Source organism: Taudactylus pleione, unplaced genomic scaffold (genome assembly GCF_031769625.1).
Source record: "Taudactylus pleione unplaced genomic scaffold, aTauple2 ptg001049l, whole genome shotgun sequence".
Taxonomy (NCBI): Eukaryota; Metazoa; Chordata; class Amphibia; order Anura; family Myobatrachidae; genus Taudactylus; species Taudactylus pleione.
Window position 1 is genome coordinate 10,724 of NW_028285450.1, and position 16,308 is coordinate 27,031.

Consider the following 16,308-nt stretch of genomic DNA (forward strand, 5'->3'; position numbering starts at 1 on the left):
AAATTCTCAGATTCCACACTACTTCCTTCTATAACTATTCTCAACCAGAATGTATTACTAACTGGTACACTAACATGTATGGGGTTAAGCCTGGCCTGAGAGTAGTGTTCTTTCAGATTAAAAAAAACTGGGTGTGTATAAATGTCTCACCCATACTAGCGAAATAGGAAGTTATTTAAATCTGTTACCGCATATAAACGGATATTTGAATAGAGGCAGTTCAGCTCTACATTATCAGCTGCAGGAAATTGGCTAAGACAGTTATGACCACCTTTGCAATGCTATCTCAATCTATCTTAATGTGTGGATATGTATAGAATGAAAGTGCGCAAATCTGTGCATTTCAGGATGTGTAACTTCAGTATTTTATTATATTGTCTAAGCAAAAGAATTCTAAGAGCCATAAAACATACAGAAAAAAATGGTACCCTGCAGTCCATTCTAATATATGCAATTGGCCTATGATTTATGCCTACCAATATGTATATATCTATATTCTGTTGTTAAGTAGCTGTGTGCCAACTTTTGCGGGAAAATATAAAAATGTCACTTTAAAGTCAGATTACTACCACTTGAAGATGAATCCTTCATTTACGGCAGTGGTTATCAACTCCAACCCTCAAATACCACCAATAGGTCATTTTTTGGAATTTCTGACTATGGAAGCAGGTGAGATAATTACTTAACCAGCAAAATAGATTAACTCAGCTGTGCATGATTAAGAAATCCCCAAAACATTATTTGTTACGGCTACTTGACGACTGGGAGTTGAGAAACACGGATAACCCTTTCACATTGCAAAAGTAACCCGGGATATACCAGAGTCGAGGTGCAGTGTGAACGTGCCAACAGAATCAGACGACTCTACATTTCAACACTGCAATAGACCAGAGTTAAACTTGGGAACAAGCCGGGTTGATGTGTATTGTGAACAGACCCAACCCTGGACTCAGCAAACAACGCTGATTGGATGTTCGTGGGTCTCACTTGATGTCAGCAGCCAGACACAGGCAGCACACTGCAAACAACAGCAGAGACAGCATTCCGGCAGTCGGAAGGGGGTTATTACTACCACTGTCATTACATTAATGGCTAATTGAGTAATTAACAACTGAACTGTACACTAGGCTGCCAGAAGCTGCATCATGCTCTCACTGGCTGAATCAAACAGCAATAAAGCACAAACCCTCATGAACCCATGGCTACACAGTGGTAATACATCAGCCATGAATCCTGCAATGCTGTGAGCAGTCCCCACCCCTCCTGTGTTCCCTTTTGTGATCTTATCTTTGTAAGCCTGAAAAAGTAAAATTGTATTGACATCCATATGGTTTTACAAGGCAGACCCGGGTTCAGTGAAAACTGGGCCAACCCGGCAATAACCCAAGTCGAAGGTGCAGTGTGAGAGGAGTCAATCCCAGGTCGCAGCCAAATCCGACCTGGCTTCAAAATCCCGCGTCAGAGCCAGGTTTGCGATGTGAAAGGGGTATAATTTAAATGTATTCAATTTATCATAAAATACTAATAGCCTTCGGTATTAGTAAAGCAGTGAGTGGGGGGGGATGTCAGGGCTGACTTTATTATCGTCACTTCCTATGTACATTTCCTGTCACAAAACTGCATTTGCAGTTTCACTCTCACTCACATGGTTTGTAATTTTTTGTTAATATCCCAGTAGGTGGTACTTTAACTACTATTTCCTTTGGTTGTGCTTAATTATGATATTCCCATCCCTGAGAAATGGTTGTTAGTGGTTGCAAACATTCTATAAATTTATCATAACATGCGTATTGAATACAATGAATAAATACAAAGATGATCATGTGCCTTCCTCACACAGCAAGCAAAAGACAGAGCACATTTTCATATAAAAGTATACGTTGGGGGAGGATTGCTTATATAATTAGGCAGCCAGTAAAGTATGGTATACTACTGCTATATGAATGCAACAAAAAAGGTCTTCACATTCAGCCAGGATTGTACAGTTGTTTTTATGGCTAAAATTTACTAAGGCTGTTGCCAGCTTATTTATTGCACCAATGTGTGTGCATCACCTACACACAGTGGAAGAAGCCATATTCTGCTTCCTAAAGGCCCCCCATACACCTACGCGATTTCTAGACGACCAAATGATTTTTGACTCGACGTACCTTCAGTCTTGTTGAAATCGTGCATTTTTTCATCCCATGCGCGATCCCGTGGGTCCTTCAATGGTATCTTATGATCATATGTGCAGCACATATGTTCCATCGTATCGTGTTCAGAACATGGCTTTTTTTTTTTTTTTTGCATGCGATCCATCGTGTGGCAATACATTCATTTCAATGACTTTGTCCCTATTCCTTAATGAGCACGTGAGGCACAGGATCGATCATACGACTGATCCTGTGCAAAGAAAATAAAAACGTGCCGATGGAACTGCAGGGTAATCGGATGTAAAACGGATCGGAAGCTGATCGTGTAGGTGTATGGGCCCTCCCGTATCACCAGTTCACTGTGCATAGCTAGGCAGCATTCTCATTAACATTGGTTCAGCTCACAGAATGGCTTCCACCAGTGTGTGTAGTACTTGCTTTTGATAATAAATCAACCAGTACAGCTGTGCACATGAAGTCTTTGTTATAGATATGATGGCCAATAAATCAATAGTTGATGGCAACAAAACTGCAGAACATTACACAGAAAATGGTGAACAAAATTAACTACATCAATGAGAAATAGTCCAGTGTCTTTCATGTCTATTTTACAACTAATTGTCTATTTTATACCTAAGCTTGGTTGCAAAACTAAAAAATAAAGCATATTCAAAAAGGAATTAAAAGTTGTCTTTACATAACATACAAGCTGCTTGTGTAATAAGCCATTTAAAAGCACCAACAAGTAGGTCACATTTTTAGCTCTAAAATACATTTCATCAAAGTAATTTTCCGTTTCACTAACCATGAACTACGCAATGGTCATCAGATTTCCAGGGTAAAGATATTGACAGTTTAAAACACGTTTAAAGTCAAACATTGAAATATTTGTGTCAATGTAGAGAATATAACCATCATTTAAAAGTACTTGTTAGAATGTAACAGGTCTCAAACAAGCACATTATGACATTTAAAAATAACTACTACTCGATACAAGTGAAACACTCACAGTACCTACAATATATGCATTCTGATAAGATTTGTTGTTCAATACTTGTAGCCACATATTGTAAAATGTGTGCTAAGAATCATATTCTTTCTTGGCTGAATAACTTGTAGCATCAGACCACAGTCCTTGATGATGTCTTTGTGAACTCTGTCTTTCCTTTTCATGAATCTTTGCTGCATCCAGAGAATGTGAACATGAAGGTCTTTGGGAGTTTTGAGTGTTCATCATGTAATTTGCTAAACTGGAAAGCACTGTTGATATTTCACAAAGTTTCTGAAAAGACTGTTGCTCCACAGCAAGAACCTTCTCAGTCAAACAAGTATTGTTCTGATGCATTTTTTTGAGCATGTGTCCCATCTTAAAACATGAGGCTCTGCAGGTTTTAAAGGTTTTCTTTGGATAACCTTGGAATAGAAAAAAAAAAAGTATATATTGAATATGGAGTAACAGTTCACTTTATACAACTAGTTGTCTAAAATAAGTTAAATGTAATATTGGTCATCTAGATTATTAAATAACCTTCAATTAAAAAATGGTAAAAACAAAATATAACTAAAGCTAGGTACACACTGGAGCGATATCAGGCCGATAAGTCATTCTTATTCGTCAGGAAACTACATATTATCCGGATCGTTCAGTGTACAGTGTCAATCTGCGCGCTTCCACAGTTAGAGATATCACCTGGTCGGCTGTGCACAGCCAACAGGACAATATCGCATGCGGTGCCGTGCAAGGTGACGAAGGACGGAACGAGGGATTGTTCCATCATTAATCACATTGTTCTGTTGTGTACCGCGGATACGATATCAGCCACCATATTGTCCAAGCACACATGGCTCGTGTGTGTGTGTGTGTGTGTGTGTATATATATATATATATATATATATATATATATATATACATATATATAATTTTTTTTTTTTTTTTTTTTAAGTGCTGCTTACTGGTTTAGCACATATGTTTACCTAAGGAGCACATTTGCCCTGCGCAACATGTGCAGAAGTCTACAATTTGGTACCTTAGCTGTCTCGGGTAGGTACAGAGTTCAGTTTCCTACATTGTTTTTTTTTTTCTCACCCTTTATATACCTTTGACACTACCTGATTACAATGGGTGAAAAGAAGGTGTGCATCAATGTAATCTGGAAAATGGTTCACTACTACCTTGAACGGATGCAAGACATAAGTGGAGGATGTATAAAATCGCCTGGGCTGCCTTCTCACCAACCCCGTCAAGCTTCCAAAGGCTAACCTAAATCTCCAGGCCTTTCTCAAAGGTCCAAGCAATGGGTCATCCCTAAACATTCAGATTACCTTGAATGTGACTTGACAGAGTATACCCGATTTATTACCCTAGTGGGGGCTGACCTTCTTTATGAACCCCTTCATACTGTGTCCCATTAGTCTTGCCAGTTTGGTTTATGCAGCCCTTCACTATGCACAAAGCGCTCTTTAGTCCACCTATGGCCATTACTGTTCTGTTATCTTGGTTTTATTACCGTTCAATTTGTTCCCTTTCTCCGCTCTTTAACAGTTTATGCATGCATGCATATACATTATATATATATATATATATATATATACACACACATATAAATACATCCACACACCATTTTTAATTGAGCACACAGATGTGCATATTTTTTTAACTAACAATTGAATAATTTAGAGTAATTTATAAATAAACTATTAGTATTCTCTATCCTAAATTGTATGCGGAAAATCATTTAGAAATATGTACACACATATATAGGGAAAGAGTAGTATAGGGAGAACAACGACTAATTGGTCCTGCCCAGAATGCCAAAAGGTAATCAAATCACGTGGTATCCTACCCAAACCAGAGAAGGAGACCCAAAGACCTATATGGGGAATGTGATGAGGAGAGACCACCTGGATATTGTTAAGTTCTATGGTTTCATTCAAGCCCTGAGGAGTTAAGGTGGGTACACACCTGACATATCTACAGATCGGGTGAGCTGCAGATATATCTGCAGATGATGGTCGTTCATACACACTGAATGGCCATCATCTGCTTGTGCCCTCGGCGACCTCTGTTGCGGGTACACACTGGCCGACGGGCAGCAGATACATTGGCCAATCGATCGGCCAATGTATATGTCACTGTGTACCCAGCTTTAGACTCCTCAGTCTAAATCTCCAGTAAGCCTATTTTGCATAATATATTGACAATATTAGGGGATAAGTATTGACTCATCTGCCGCTGCTACTAACCATATCTGCATATCTCTGCTTGTCATTTGTTATCTACATTTGTTACCAACATTAACAGTAAGAACTGCTTCTATGGATGTTTGGCTCTAGGAATTCCTTGTGCAATATTATTTATTAGACATTATATGGACTTGTGCAATACCATCTGTGGTCTCAACTTTAATTAGAGATATGTATATATATTTTTTTAAACATATTTGATCTTTATGTATTCTGATTTTTTTTTTTATAAATAGGTTTGTTGGATTGGTTTTATTTTACTAGATCTTTAAGTGTTAAATAAACATTGTCGATATTTTTCTAACCAGCTATATAGTGTTAATTAAGCGATCCCATTCTTTTTGGTTTTTATAAATTTTTTTTGTGAGTCCCAGCTTCACCTTGTGGGGGCAGCTGAAAAAGTCTGGCATCTATACATATAACCAAGTATTGAGCTATAATTAGTGGCCACTGTATCTATTTATCGCTAATATTATCAAACACAAATTATTAAACAAATAGAAATGTTGTCAGTTCTTTAAAAAAGTTAATGTTGCTTGTTGTTAGGTTCAGAGACCACACAATTACGAGAGAGAGAGAGAGAGAGAGAGAGAGAGAGAGAATATATATAGTTTGCAATAATATATACTTCATGATCACATCTTAATTCTTAGAAATTGTACATAGATATGTTTAGTAGACTAAAGCTGGCCATCCACTATACACTTTTCTGTCAGATATCTGTCTGGTTGGAATGAAAACCTGGTAATGTATGGGAGCAAATGACAATCGTCCATTTGCTCACAAACACTGGAAAATAGCCAAAAATGGTTGTTCAGACAAATTGGTTAAAATTTGAACAATTATTTGTCATTTTTTCAGTGTTTAAAACCAAATGATGGACTGTCATTTGCTCCCATACATTACCAGGTTTTCAGTCCAACCAGCCAGACTGGAAAGATATCTGACAGAAAATTGTATAGTGAATGCCCATCTTAACTGTTAATGTGAAATGAAAAATAAAGTTGCATACTAAGGGGTGGGGGAGATCCAATTATCTGCAATGTGCTGCCGCCACAATTCTTGTCTGCGCACATCAAGGTACAGTGTTTTCGTCTGACTATTCAAGACAATTTGCACTAATCAACCTCCCCATAAAAATGAGTATGTTTTTGTTTACAGACCGTCTAACTATAAATATTTTTAACTGCAAATTCAAACTAGTTTTTTGTAAGCGTTTATTTAGGTGTATGATTACTACTGAGCATACCCTATGGGGGGCAAACTGTACTCTTACATCTAGGACCTATATTTGGGTACTAGTCACTACATGAATTGAGGAGGGAACATGCAGTAACTGCTTAGTTATTTTGCCCTAGCAATAGAGCAAACATTTGTTTTTATGTTTAAATCATTTTTAAGAAATCATTTTTATAAAATAGTGTGTGATTGTTTTGACCTCTATTGTTCAAATATATAATTTGCATTTTTTATATTTTTTCATTCAAGAAGCCCATAGTCAGCCAAGTGGAGAAGTAGCCAATACAATGGACATTTACTGGATTGTGTTATTTATGCATTCTGCCACAAGATACAATCCCAACATGACGTTTTTCACAGAAAACAAGAACTGTATCCAACAGTGTTTTGGAATGAAAGTGTGCAATGCTGTCACTTGCTTGCTTTGCTATGTTGTCATAGGCAAACGCAGGGGGGGTTTCCGTCTGCCTGGAAACCCCCCTCCCCAGCACACACATGACCACAGTAGAAATAGTAATATAATAGAATTTTGCTAGTGTTGCATGTTCTTCTCAGTATCACAAAAGAAATAATTAGCACCATCTGTGGATCTTTTAACATGCATCAGACAGTAATAAATAACCTGTGCACCAACTAGGAGATCTGGAAAACATGTACTATTAGGGATGCACTGCTATAGAGTCCAATATGTACATATATGTCCAGAGCAGTGCTAGGTTCTTCTGCTGCTCCTCCAGGCTCCCGGACTTGCCCTACTGCCGCATCTAATCGCTTACTGTGATCGCTGGTTCTGTATATGCTGGAATGATACACAATACACTTTGTATGATGCATAATAAAACTGGTTGAGTATTAATTCTGCCCTCTTCATGGACTGGCCACATTCGCTCTAAAATCAAGCATTTGGAGACCCACTCTAGAAATCCTGCGTTTGCCACTGGTTGTCACTTACTGTATTTTATAGAGCTCCATGATACGCACTGTGTCTTTACAACCATTAACAAGCGAATGCCTGTTTGATAACAGACTAGTTCACAGGTTCTCAAACTTGGTCCTCGGGACCCCAAACAGTGCATGTTTTGCAGGTCTCCTCGCATAATTACTAGTGAAATAGTTAGCTGCACCTGTAGATCTTTTAAAATATGTGTCAGTGAATAATGAATACTCCTGTGCACCTGCTGGGTGACCTGCAAAAAGTGAACTGTGTTGGTCCTGAGGACCGAGTTTGAGAACTACTGGCCTAGTTAATAACAATAAGCTGACCAAGTAACTTTACAAAATAAGGATGTACACAAGTCACATCCCCGGGGACTGGGTAAAGAATTGACACAACAAAAATATTTCTACACCACTTTGGTAACCAATCACATAATACACATTAAACTAACCAGAGTCCACAAAGCAATTCTTGCCTTCATCTTCATTCTCAGAACCACCGATCCATTGTGATCCATTCTGTGCTTTGGTTGCCTAGATGTAATATATTCAATAAATAACCCACAAGAAAATTCAAATGATTTTTTTCTTTTGATGCTTTCTTTATATGTACAGGCATTTTATATCACACATACAAGCGGGATTCAGATTTTCTATTTTGACTTTTACTGGCCTTTTTTTTATTTTTTTTAATATACAACTTAAGTTTGCTTCACTATTTGAAATCATGGCTGCAAGAAGAAGTAAAAACCAAAACATTGTTCTAAATTAATATTTATATTACAATTCACAAGTCAACAGAAAGCCTACAGTGACACTAATAAGGACGGTAATCATATTTGGATATTCTACAATCACAAATGAGTGGCACTGAATCTATTAAGGTCTTGAAATTATAGAAAAGTAAAAGTCGTCTTTTTAAATCAGGGATGGAGAACCTCAGGCTTGGGGACCGTATAAGGCCCCTGGAATCATTTGATCTGGTCCTCTTGAGCTTTTTTCTGCTAGACTCATCTGGCTAGCACGGTGCCTAGAATGGCATCCTGCAGCCAGAATCTATGGGACCTTAGCAGGGGCGGACTGGGCCAGGGGGCAGGATGCCACCTGCCCTCCAGGCCGGCACAATCTAAGCTCTGGGGGGCCGCCAGCTGACTGCAGCCGTATGCTGTATACACATGACGGCTGTAATCTCATCACCGAGGGTGAGGATTGGAAAGGAGAGCCACGCTCGCGGCTCTGCCTCCCTTCCTGGACACTCCGACTGAGTGTTGCAGACTACAGCAGCAGCCTGCCTGGGGCTTTCGAGACCCCTCCCCAAAACAACAGGCCCCGCCCACTCTCGCAACCTCCCATTTCCCACATATAGGGGGAAGCCAGAATAGATTATGGGAAGTTAGAGCCTAGGGTCTCCCTCTCACATGCTTGTCTCTCCTCTGCCTCTACAACTGCCAGCTCTCCTCTCCTGACCCCAGTGGCCGGGCTTAGTGTGCCTCTGCCTCCTCCTTTTGTTGCTGTGCTCTTTACCATCTTTCCTCTACCCCTTCCCCATATATGTGCCTCTGCTAACTCACAATATTTGTGTCTTGCTCAGACTACCCAACTCACTTATTCTGACCACTCGCCATCTGTAAATTTGCCCCTTCCCCATATTTGTGCCTCTGCCCTTCCTTATCTGTGCCTCTGTCCCCCCTTATCTGTGCCTCCTCTGACCCCTTCCTATCTATGTCCTTGTCCCCTTTTCCCGTGTGCCTCTTCGCATTTGTGCTTCTGCCCCTTCACCCAATGGCTGCCAGCTGCCAATCAGAAGAGACCTGACTGACGGAGAACCAACCTCGTTCAACACCACATAACTGAACCTAAGGATGCCAGGTAAGCACAATTTTCAGTTATTAAGCGTAATATGTGATATTTGTGTGCGTATATGTGTATATGCGTATGTGATGGGCATTTGTGTATGTGTGGTGTATGATGGTGTGTATGTATGATGTGGTGTTTTTATTTGTATGTCTAGTGTGTATGATATGTGTCTAATGTGTTATGTAGGGATACTGTCAGAATCCCAGCGTCTGTATCCCAAAGGTAGGGTTAGGGGGAGGATTAAGAGTTATGGTTAGGGACTAGGGTGGGGTTAGGGTTAGGCACTAAGGGGCGAGGGGGTTAAGTTTAAGCACCAGGAGGGAGGTTAAGTTTAGGCATCAGGAAGGGAGAGTTAGGGTAGTGAGAGGGTGAAGGTTGAGTCACTGCTCATGGGCTGGTGTGTGCTTGCCCCCCAGGCTAAAATTCAGCCAGCTAGCCCCTGGTCCTTAGGATGCTTCAGATGGTCACACCGGTGCCCTTACAGCTCCCCGGAGCCTTCTCTGGATGCTCCAGGTATTGCTGTAATCACCGGCGATTGTGGCCCCGCACCTGTGTGAAGTCATACGGAGGGTCGTGGCCTGCACTGGGCCCGTAAATAATGTTATATATATCAAAATGGCCCTCGGCAGAACAAAGCTTCCCTACCCCTGTTTAAAATAGATTGCCAAGTAGTGATATTTCTAGCATAGTATCCAAAAGGAAAAGAAACAAACAACAAATCTTAATCTGCCAGTTAGCACCCAACCCTCTAATAACACTTGCTCATGCATGGCATGTTTCTTTAATCTTCTATATTAAACACAAAGTAAATGGTTCCAATTAATACCACTAATCATAGACCACCGTTACCTAAGGACGGAATGCTCTCATAGAATAGTTAGAGTATATATGAGGAATTTAATGTAGGCCTTTTCACCAAAATGTTTTCTAGTTTATCTACCCTCGTGATTGCTGAGTAGAATTAGAAAGTTTGCCCTAAATTTGATCCCAGGATATCAGGAGGGTTTATAACTTACCGAAACACATCTTTCTGCACTGCTTTTTATTCGCTTTGGAGGTACTTGTTTTCTACGATTTGCCGTTGGCCTAAATAAAAACAATCATTTTTTTAGACATACATGTCTTTTAAACATTGCTATACTGCAGAAATTTAAATCATTATTAGTCTATGGAAAATGAACACAGATGTAGTACTTAAAAGCAAACAATTTTTACATACACGCTATGCTTTACAACCATTTCCTTAAGAAGAGCAGCAGGGGTTCACTGTATGTTGCAGACTTTGGCTGATTTACAAACAAATCAATCTTTCAAAAACAGAAATAATAAAAATGCCAGCAGTGACTAAAAGTAACTGAACTGACATCTCTCTGTTGGCAACATCCCTCAAGCACACTGTCAATGTTTCATCCACAACTCAGAACAGAACTTTGCTCCCCATGTTTAATCGGTTACCAAATCCTGTTACACACACATAAGAAACATATCAGAAAACACACACCTCTCATATAAGACTGCAAAAAACAAGAGATATGGTAAGAACTTACCTTTGTTATCTGTTTCTACGAAGTCCATAGGGTCCACAGGGTGACCTTGGGGTATAGCTGGATCCTGGATCCTCGGGCACCACGGAGTTAAAGCTTTTAGCTGCTCCCAGGATGCACTTGGGTCCAACCTCCCCTATACCCCGCCCCCGAGCCACAGGCACCTCAGTTGTTAAGCAGCCCAGGCCGGAGGAGGAGACGAAACAGAGAGAAGGAAGACTGGAACACACAAGAACCATACTCACAGAAATGGAGACGGAAAACCGGTGCCCAGTCACAGAGCCCATATGAAGCCAGGTGCGTCAGGGCGGGTGCCCTGTGGACCCTATGAACATCGTAGAAACAGAGATAACAAAGGTAAGTTCTTACCATATCTCTTGTTTTCTACTTCAGGGTCCATAGGGGTCCACAGGGTGACCTTGGGGATGTCCCAAAGCAGTCCAACTAAGGGCGGGGAGCTCCTGTGCTGATAGGAGAACCCGGCGCCCAAAGGATGCATCCTGAGAGGCAAAGGTGTCAAACGCATAGAACCTCAAAAAGGTCTGAATGGAAGACCAGGTGGCCGCCTTACATAGCTGAACAGCAGAGGCGCCACGGCTAGCAGCCCAAGAAGGGCCCACAGACCGAGTGGAATGAGCCTTAACAGAGGCTGGAATAGGTAAACCCTCCTGCATATAAGCCTCAATAATAACAGAACGAAGCCAACGGGCTAGAGTCTGTTTGTTGGCAGGCCAACCCCTCTTGTGAAAACCAAAGAGGATAAACAAAGAATCCGACTTCCTCACAGAACTAGTCCGGTCCACATAAACCTGGAGTGCACGGACAACGTCTAAGGAAGTCTCCCCAGCCGAAAGATCAGGCGACTGAAAGGCTGGTACAACAATTTCCTGATTAATGTGGAACCTGGAAACCACCTTAGGCAGGAAATCAGGACGAGTGCGAAGCACCGCTCTGTCCTGATGAAAAATCAGAAAAGGGGGACGACAAGAAAGCGCCCCCAAATCTGAAACCCTCCTGGCAGAAGCAATTGCCAAGAGGAAAACAGTTTTAAAAGTTATCCACTTGAACTCCACTGACTCCAAGGGCTCAAAAGGCGGACCCTGTAAGGCCCGAAGAACCACCGCCAAATCCCACGGGGCCACAGGTGGCACAAAGGGAGGCTGAATTCTTGAAACTACCTGGAAAAAGGTGTGTACGTCCGGCATAGCAGCGATCCTGCGCTGGAACCACACAGACAGAGCAGACATATGCACCTTCAGTGAGGAAAGACGTAATTTTAAGTCCAAACCCGACTGAAGGAAAGCCAGAATACGCGAAACCCGGAACACCTGGGGATCATATTTTCTGGCCTCGCACCACTGAAAGTAAGTGTGCCACACTCTGTGATAGATCCTCGCGGAAGCAGGCTTGCGCGCCCTCAGCATGGTGGTAATAACGGAGCTAGAAAAGCCCCGAGACCTCAGGACGGCCGTCTCAAGAGCCACGCCGTCAAAGATAGTCGACCCAGATCCAGGTGAAGACAGGGCCCCTGAGACAACAGGTCCCGCCGTTGAGGTAGGAGGTACGGAGCGTCGATGGACAGGCTCCACAGATCGGAGTACCACGGCCCTCTGGGCCACGCTGGGGCCACCAGGATCAGTGTACCTCCGTCCTGTTTGAACTTGCGCAGGACCCGAGGCAGCAGAGATATCGGAGAGAACAAGTAAGCCAGTAGAAACAGCCATCTCACCGACAGCGCGTCTATCAGACTTGCGCCTGCGTCCCTTGTCCTTGACCCGTACACGGGCAGCTTGTGATTGTGACGGGACGCCATCAGGTCCAGCTCTGGCAGCCCCCACTTGTCCACGAGTAGTTGGAATACCTCTGGATGAAGCGACCATTCCCCGGGATGCACGTCGTAACGGCTGAGGAAGTCTGCCTCCCAATTGAGGACTCCCGGGATGAAGACTGCCGAGAGAGCTGGAAGATAGCGCTCCGCCCAAGCCAGGACGCGGGACACCTTCGACATCGCAGCTCGACTGCGAGTCCCTCCCTGGTGATTGATGTACGCCACCATGGTGGCGTTGTCTGACTGCACCTGAACGGCCCTTCCGTGAAGAGCGGTGCCGGACGACTGCAGGGCTCTGTATACTGCCCGCAGTTCCAGGATGTTGATGGGAAGAATCGCTTCCTCCGCCGACCAACGACCCTGAAGTGACAAGGAGCCTGTCACCGCCCCCCAACCCCGGAGACTGGCATCTGTCGTGAGCAGAACCCATTCCGGGATCCAAAAGGGGCGCCCCTCTAGGAGATGAGCTATCTGCAGCCACCAGGCTAGGGACAGACGCACCTCCGAGGACAACACCAGCATCTGAGAGCGGATCCTGTGTGGCAATCCGTTCCATTCCGAAAGAATCAGCCCCTGCAGGGGCCTGGAATGGAACTGGGCAAACTCCACCATGTCGAATGCCGACACCATGGACCCCAAAACTCTCATCGCTGAGTGCACCGACACTCTGCCACTGCTCAGACAACTGTGAATCCGCAGCTGTGAGGAGACCTTCTCTGGAGTCAGAAAAATCCGTTGCTGACGAGAGTCCAGCAGGGCCCCCAAATGAACCATCCGCTGTGATGGGATGAGGGAGAACTTCTTCCAGTTGATCAACCAGCCGTGCGCCTGTAGACAAGCGACCGTCAGGTGGAGATGCTGGATCAGTACCTCCGTGGGAGCTCGCCAGCAAGAGGAGGTAGTCTAGATACGGTAGCAACCGTATCCCCTGGCTCCGAAGGTGAGCCGCCATGACCGCCATCACCTTGGTAAATACCCTTGGTGCCGTGGAGAGACCAAAGGGTAGAGCCCTGAATTGGTAGTGGTTGTGGAGAATAGCAAACCGCAGAAACCGTTGGTGCGATGTTGCTATAGGCACATGGCGGTAGGCGTCCTGGATATCCAGGGAGACCATGTAATCCCCCGGTTCCATCGCCAGAATGATGGAACGCAAAGTTTCCATCCTGAATTTGGGAACCCTGAGAAACCTGTTCAGGGACTTCAAATTGAGGATGGGGCGATGAGAGCCATTGGGTTTCTGCACCAGAAACAGCGTAGAGTAATACCCCATCCCACGTTGAGACTGTGGTACGGGTATAATGACCCCCGCCGTCAGCAAGGCCTCTTTGGCTTCCTGAACCTGCAAGGCCTTGGTTTTGTTCTGAGAAGGACTTGTGCAAAAAAACTGGCGAGGCGGCCTGTGCCGAAAAGACAGGGCGTACCCCTGGGAGACCACTTCTCGCACCCAGGCATCCGTGGTGGTATTGTGCCAGCACTGGGCGAATTGAAGAAGTCAGCCTCCCACTCTGGGGTCCCCCAGAGGGAGGCCCGTCCCATCACGCAGAAGGCTTATCTTCTTGCTTGGAAGAAGGGCGCGTAGCACTCCAGGCTTGCTTCTTTGGCTTTGAGGCGGTCTTGGGTGCGGACTGCCTCGGGAAGGACTTACCCTTTGCCTTGCCCTGAACCCGAAAGGAACGAAAGGCCGAGCTCCGGACCTTAGCAGGTGTAGCAGCTGAAGGGAGGAAGGCTGACTTGGATTTTGCCAGGGTATCTACTATTTTGTCCAGGTCCGGACCAAATAGTAACTCTCCATTAAAAGGTATGGCCTCCAAGCCTTTCTTTGAATCCGCGTCTGCTCTCCAAGACCTCAACCACAAGGATCTGCGAGCAGACACTGCTGCCACCGAAACCCTAGAGGTCAGCAGGCTAGCATCCAAAGATGCTTCTCCAATGTAGGAGGCGGCATCTCTCATCTGTCCTAACAACGCCCTCTGGACATCCGGAGCTTCATCCGTAAACGTGTCCTCCAAGGCGTTGGCCCACCCCTCAATGGTCTTGGCCACCCAGGAGATGGCCATGGACGGCCGGGCTACAGCCCCTGAGAGAGAATAAATAGACTTTAGACAAGTCTCCACCTTCCTGTCCGTAGGATCCTTCAGCGAGGATATAGACGGCAATGGCAAAGTAGCTCTCCTGATGAGGCGTGTTACATGGGAATCGACCGCAGGTGGAGTTTCCCATTTCTTGCAATGCGCTTCCGGAAATGGATAATTGGACGCCAAGCGTTTCTGTGGCAGGAATCGCTTACTGGGCGTCTGCCAGGCCACCGCCATGTGAACAGTCAACTGATCAGACAAGGGGAACGCTGCAGAAGGAACCTTAGCTTTTTTTAAACTAGGATACCTCGACTTGGGAGCGGGTGCCTCATTCTCAATCAGAAGAATGGCCCGCACCGCCCTAACCAGAGCCCACACATTGATGGAAGACTTAGTGTCTAACTCCTGGACTGAGGCATCTGAGGCTGAGTCATCCTGCACCTCACCATCATCCGAGGACCCCTCAGAGTCCGAAAAGTGCGCAGCCTGCGCCATAACTGTGCGTTTAGACGCCCTGGAGGGCACGTCACTGCGCAACATCGACTGAAAGCCGAAGATGCTGCCGCCAAATCCTGGACAGTGTGGGAAAGCGCATCCACCCAGGGTGGAAGAGCTTCCCCAGGAGCCTGAAACGGCACCACAGCCTGCTGCGCCACAGGGGTGGACTGTATATACATTGGCAACCCCGCATAGGGATCAACAGGCTGAGACCCCGGGGGAGTCTGCAATAATTGTGGGACACCCGGGGAATGGGGGATGGCTGGCTGGGGCAACGCCCTAGTAGGGGCGGCAGTCGGGACCGACAGACGGTCCGCGATGGACACCAGCACCTGGGAAAACATCGCCCATGGTGGCTCCTGCGACATAGGAGGTTTAGACATACCAGGGACCACCTGGCACCGTCCGCACAGGGCGTCCTGTGACAAATCCTCCCTATCCACTCCTGCAGAACAGCGCCTGCAGGAGAACAATACCGGAGCCCCGGAGTGCTCAATCTCCTCCTCAGACATGACTTAGGAAGAAAACGTGGGCACTCACCCATGTGCTGGACAACAGCCCACAATATGGCACTGTGTAGCACACAACTGTATGTGACGGACCTCACAAATACGTGATCTATATAAGTGAGGTCAGTAGAAACACCCTTCCCCCGCACACCTGTAGGGCTTGTAGGAGAAGGAAAGGGATAGGTATAGGCTGACAGTAAGTAGAAAAAAGACACAGACAGGCAGCACTAGCAAAAGTCGCATACCATGCAGGAAGATATACTCACTGCACCTTTTCACTACAATCAACCTCCCAGATTCAGTGTCTGGGAGGGCTATAGTGCTGTGTACACTGTCCTTGTCGGGGGAGAGGTACACAGGGGGACCGGTCCGCGTGCTCCCTGAAGATCTGCGCTGCCACTTGAAGAAAATGGCTGCTGGAGACCTCAGAGGAGGAGTGGCCGA

The 16,308-nt window shown here is 44.7% G+C and overlaps 1 protein-coding gene across 1 annotated transcript in view; it reads right to left on the bottom strand.

Moving 5' to 3' along the window:
* Positions 1–341: 341 nt before the first annotated feature.
* The window catches only part of LOC148453970 (uncharacterized), a 110,705-nt gene continuing 94,738 nt past the window's right edge, over positions 342–16,308 (bottom strand). The window contains exons 11-13 of the mRNA XM_088461438.1: positions 10,427–10,496; positions 8,006–8,087; positions 342–3,548 (exon numbers count right to left, since the gene is read on the bottom strand). Coding sequence (XP_088317564.1) covers positions 3,217–3,548; positions 8,006–8,087; positions 10,427–10,496 — 484 coding nt within the window. The 3' untranslated portion in view covers positions 342–3,216. The remainder of the gene's footprint in view (positions 3,549–8,005; positions 8,088–10,426; positions 10,497–16,308) is intronic.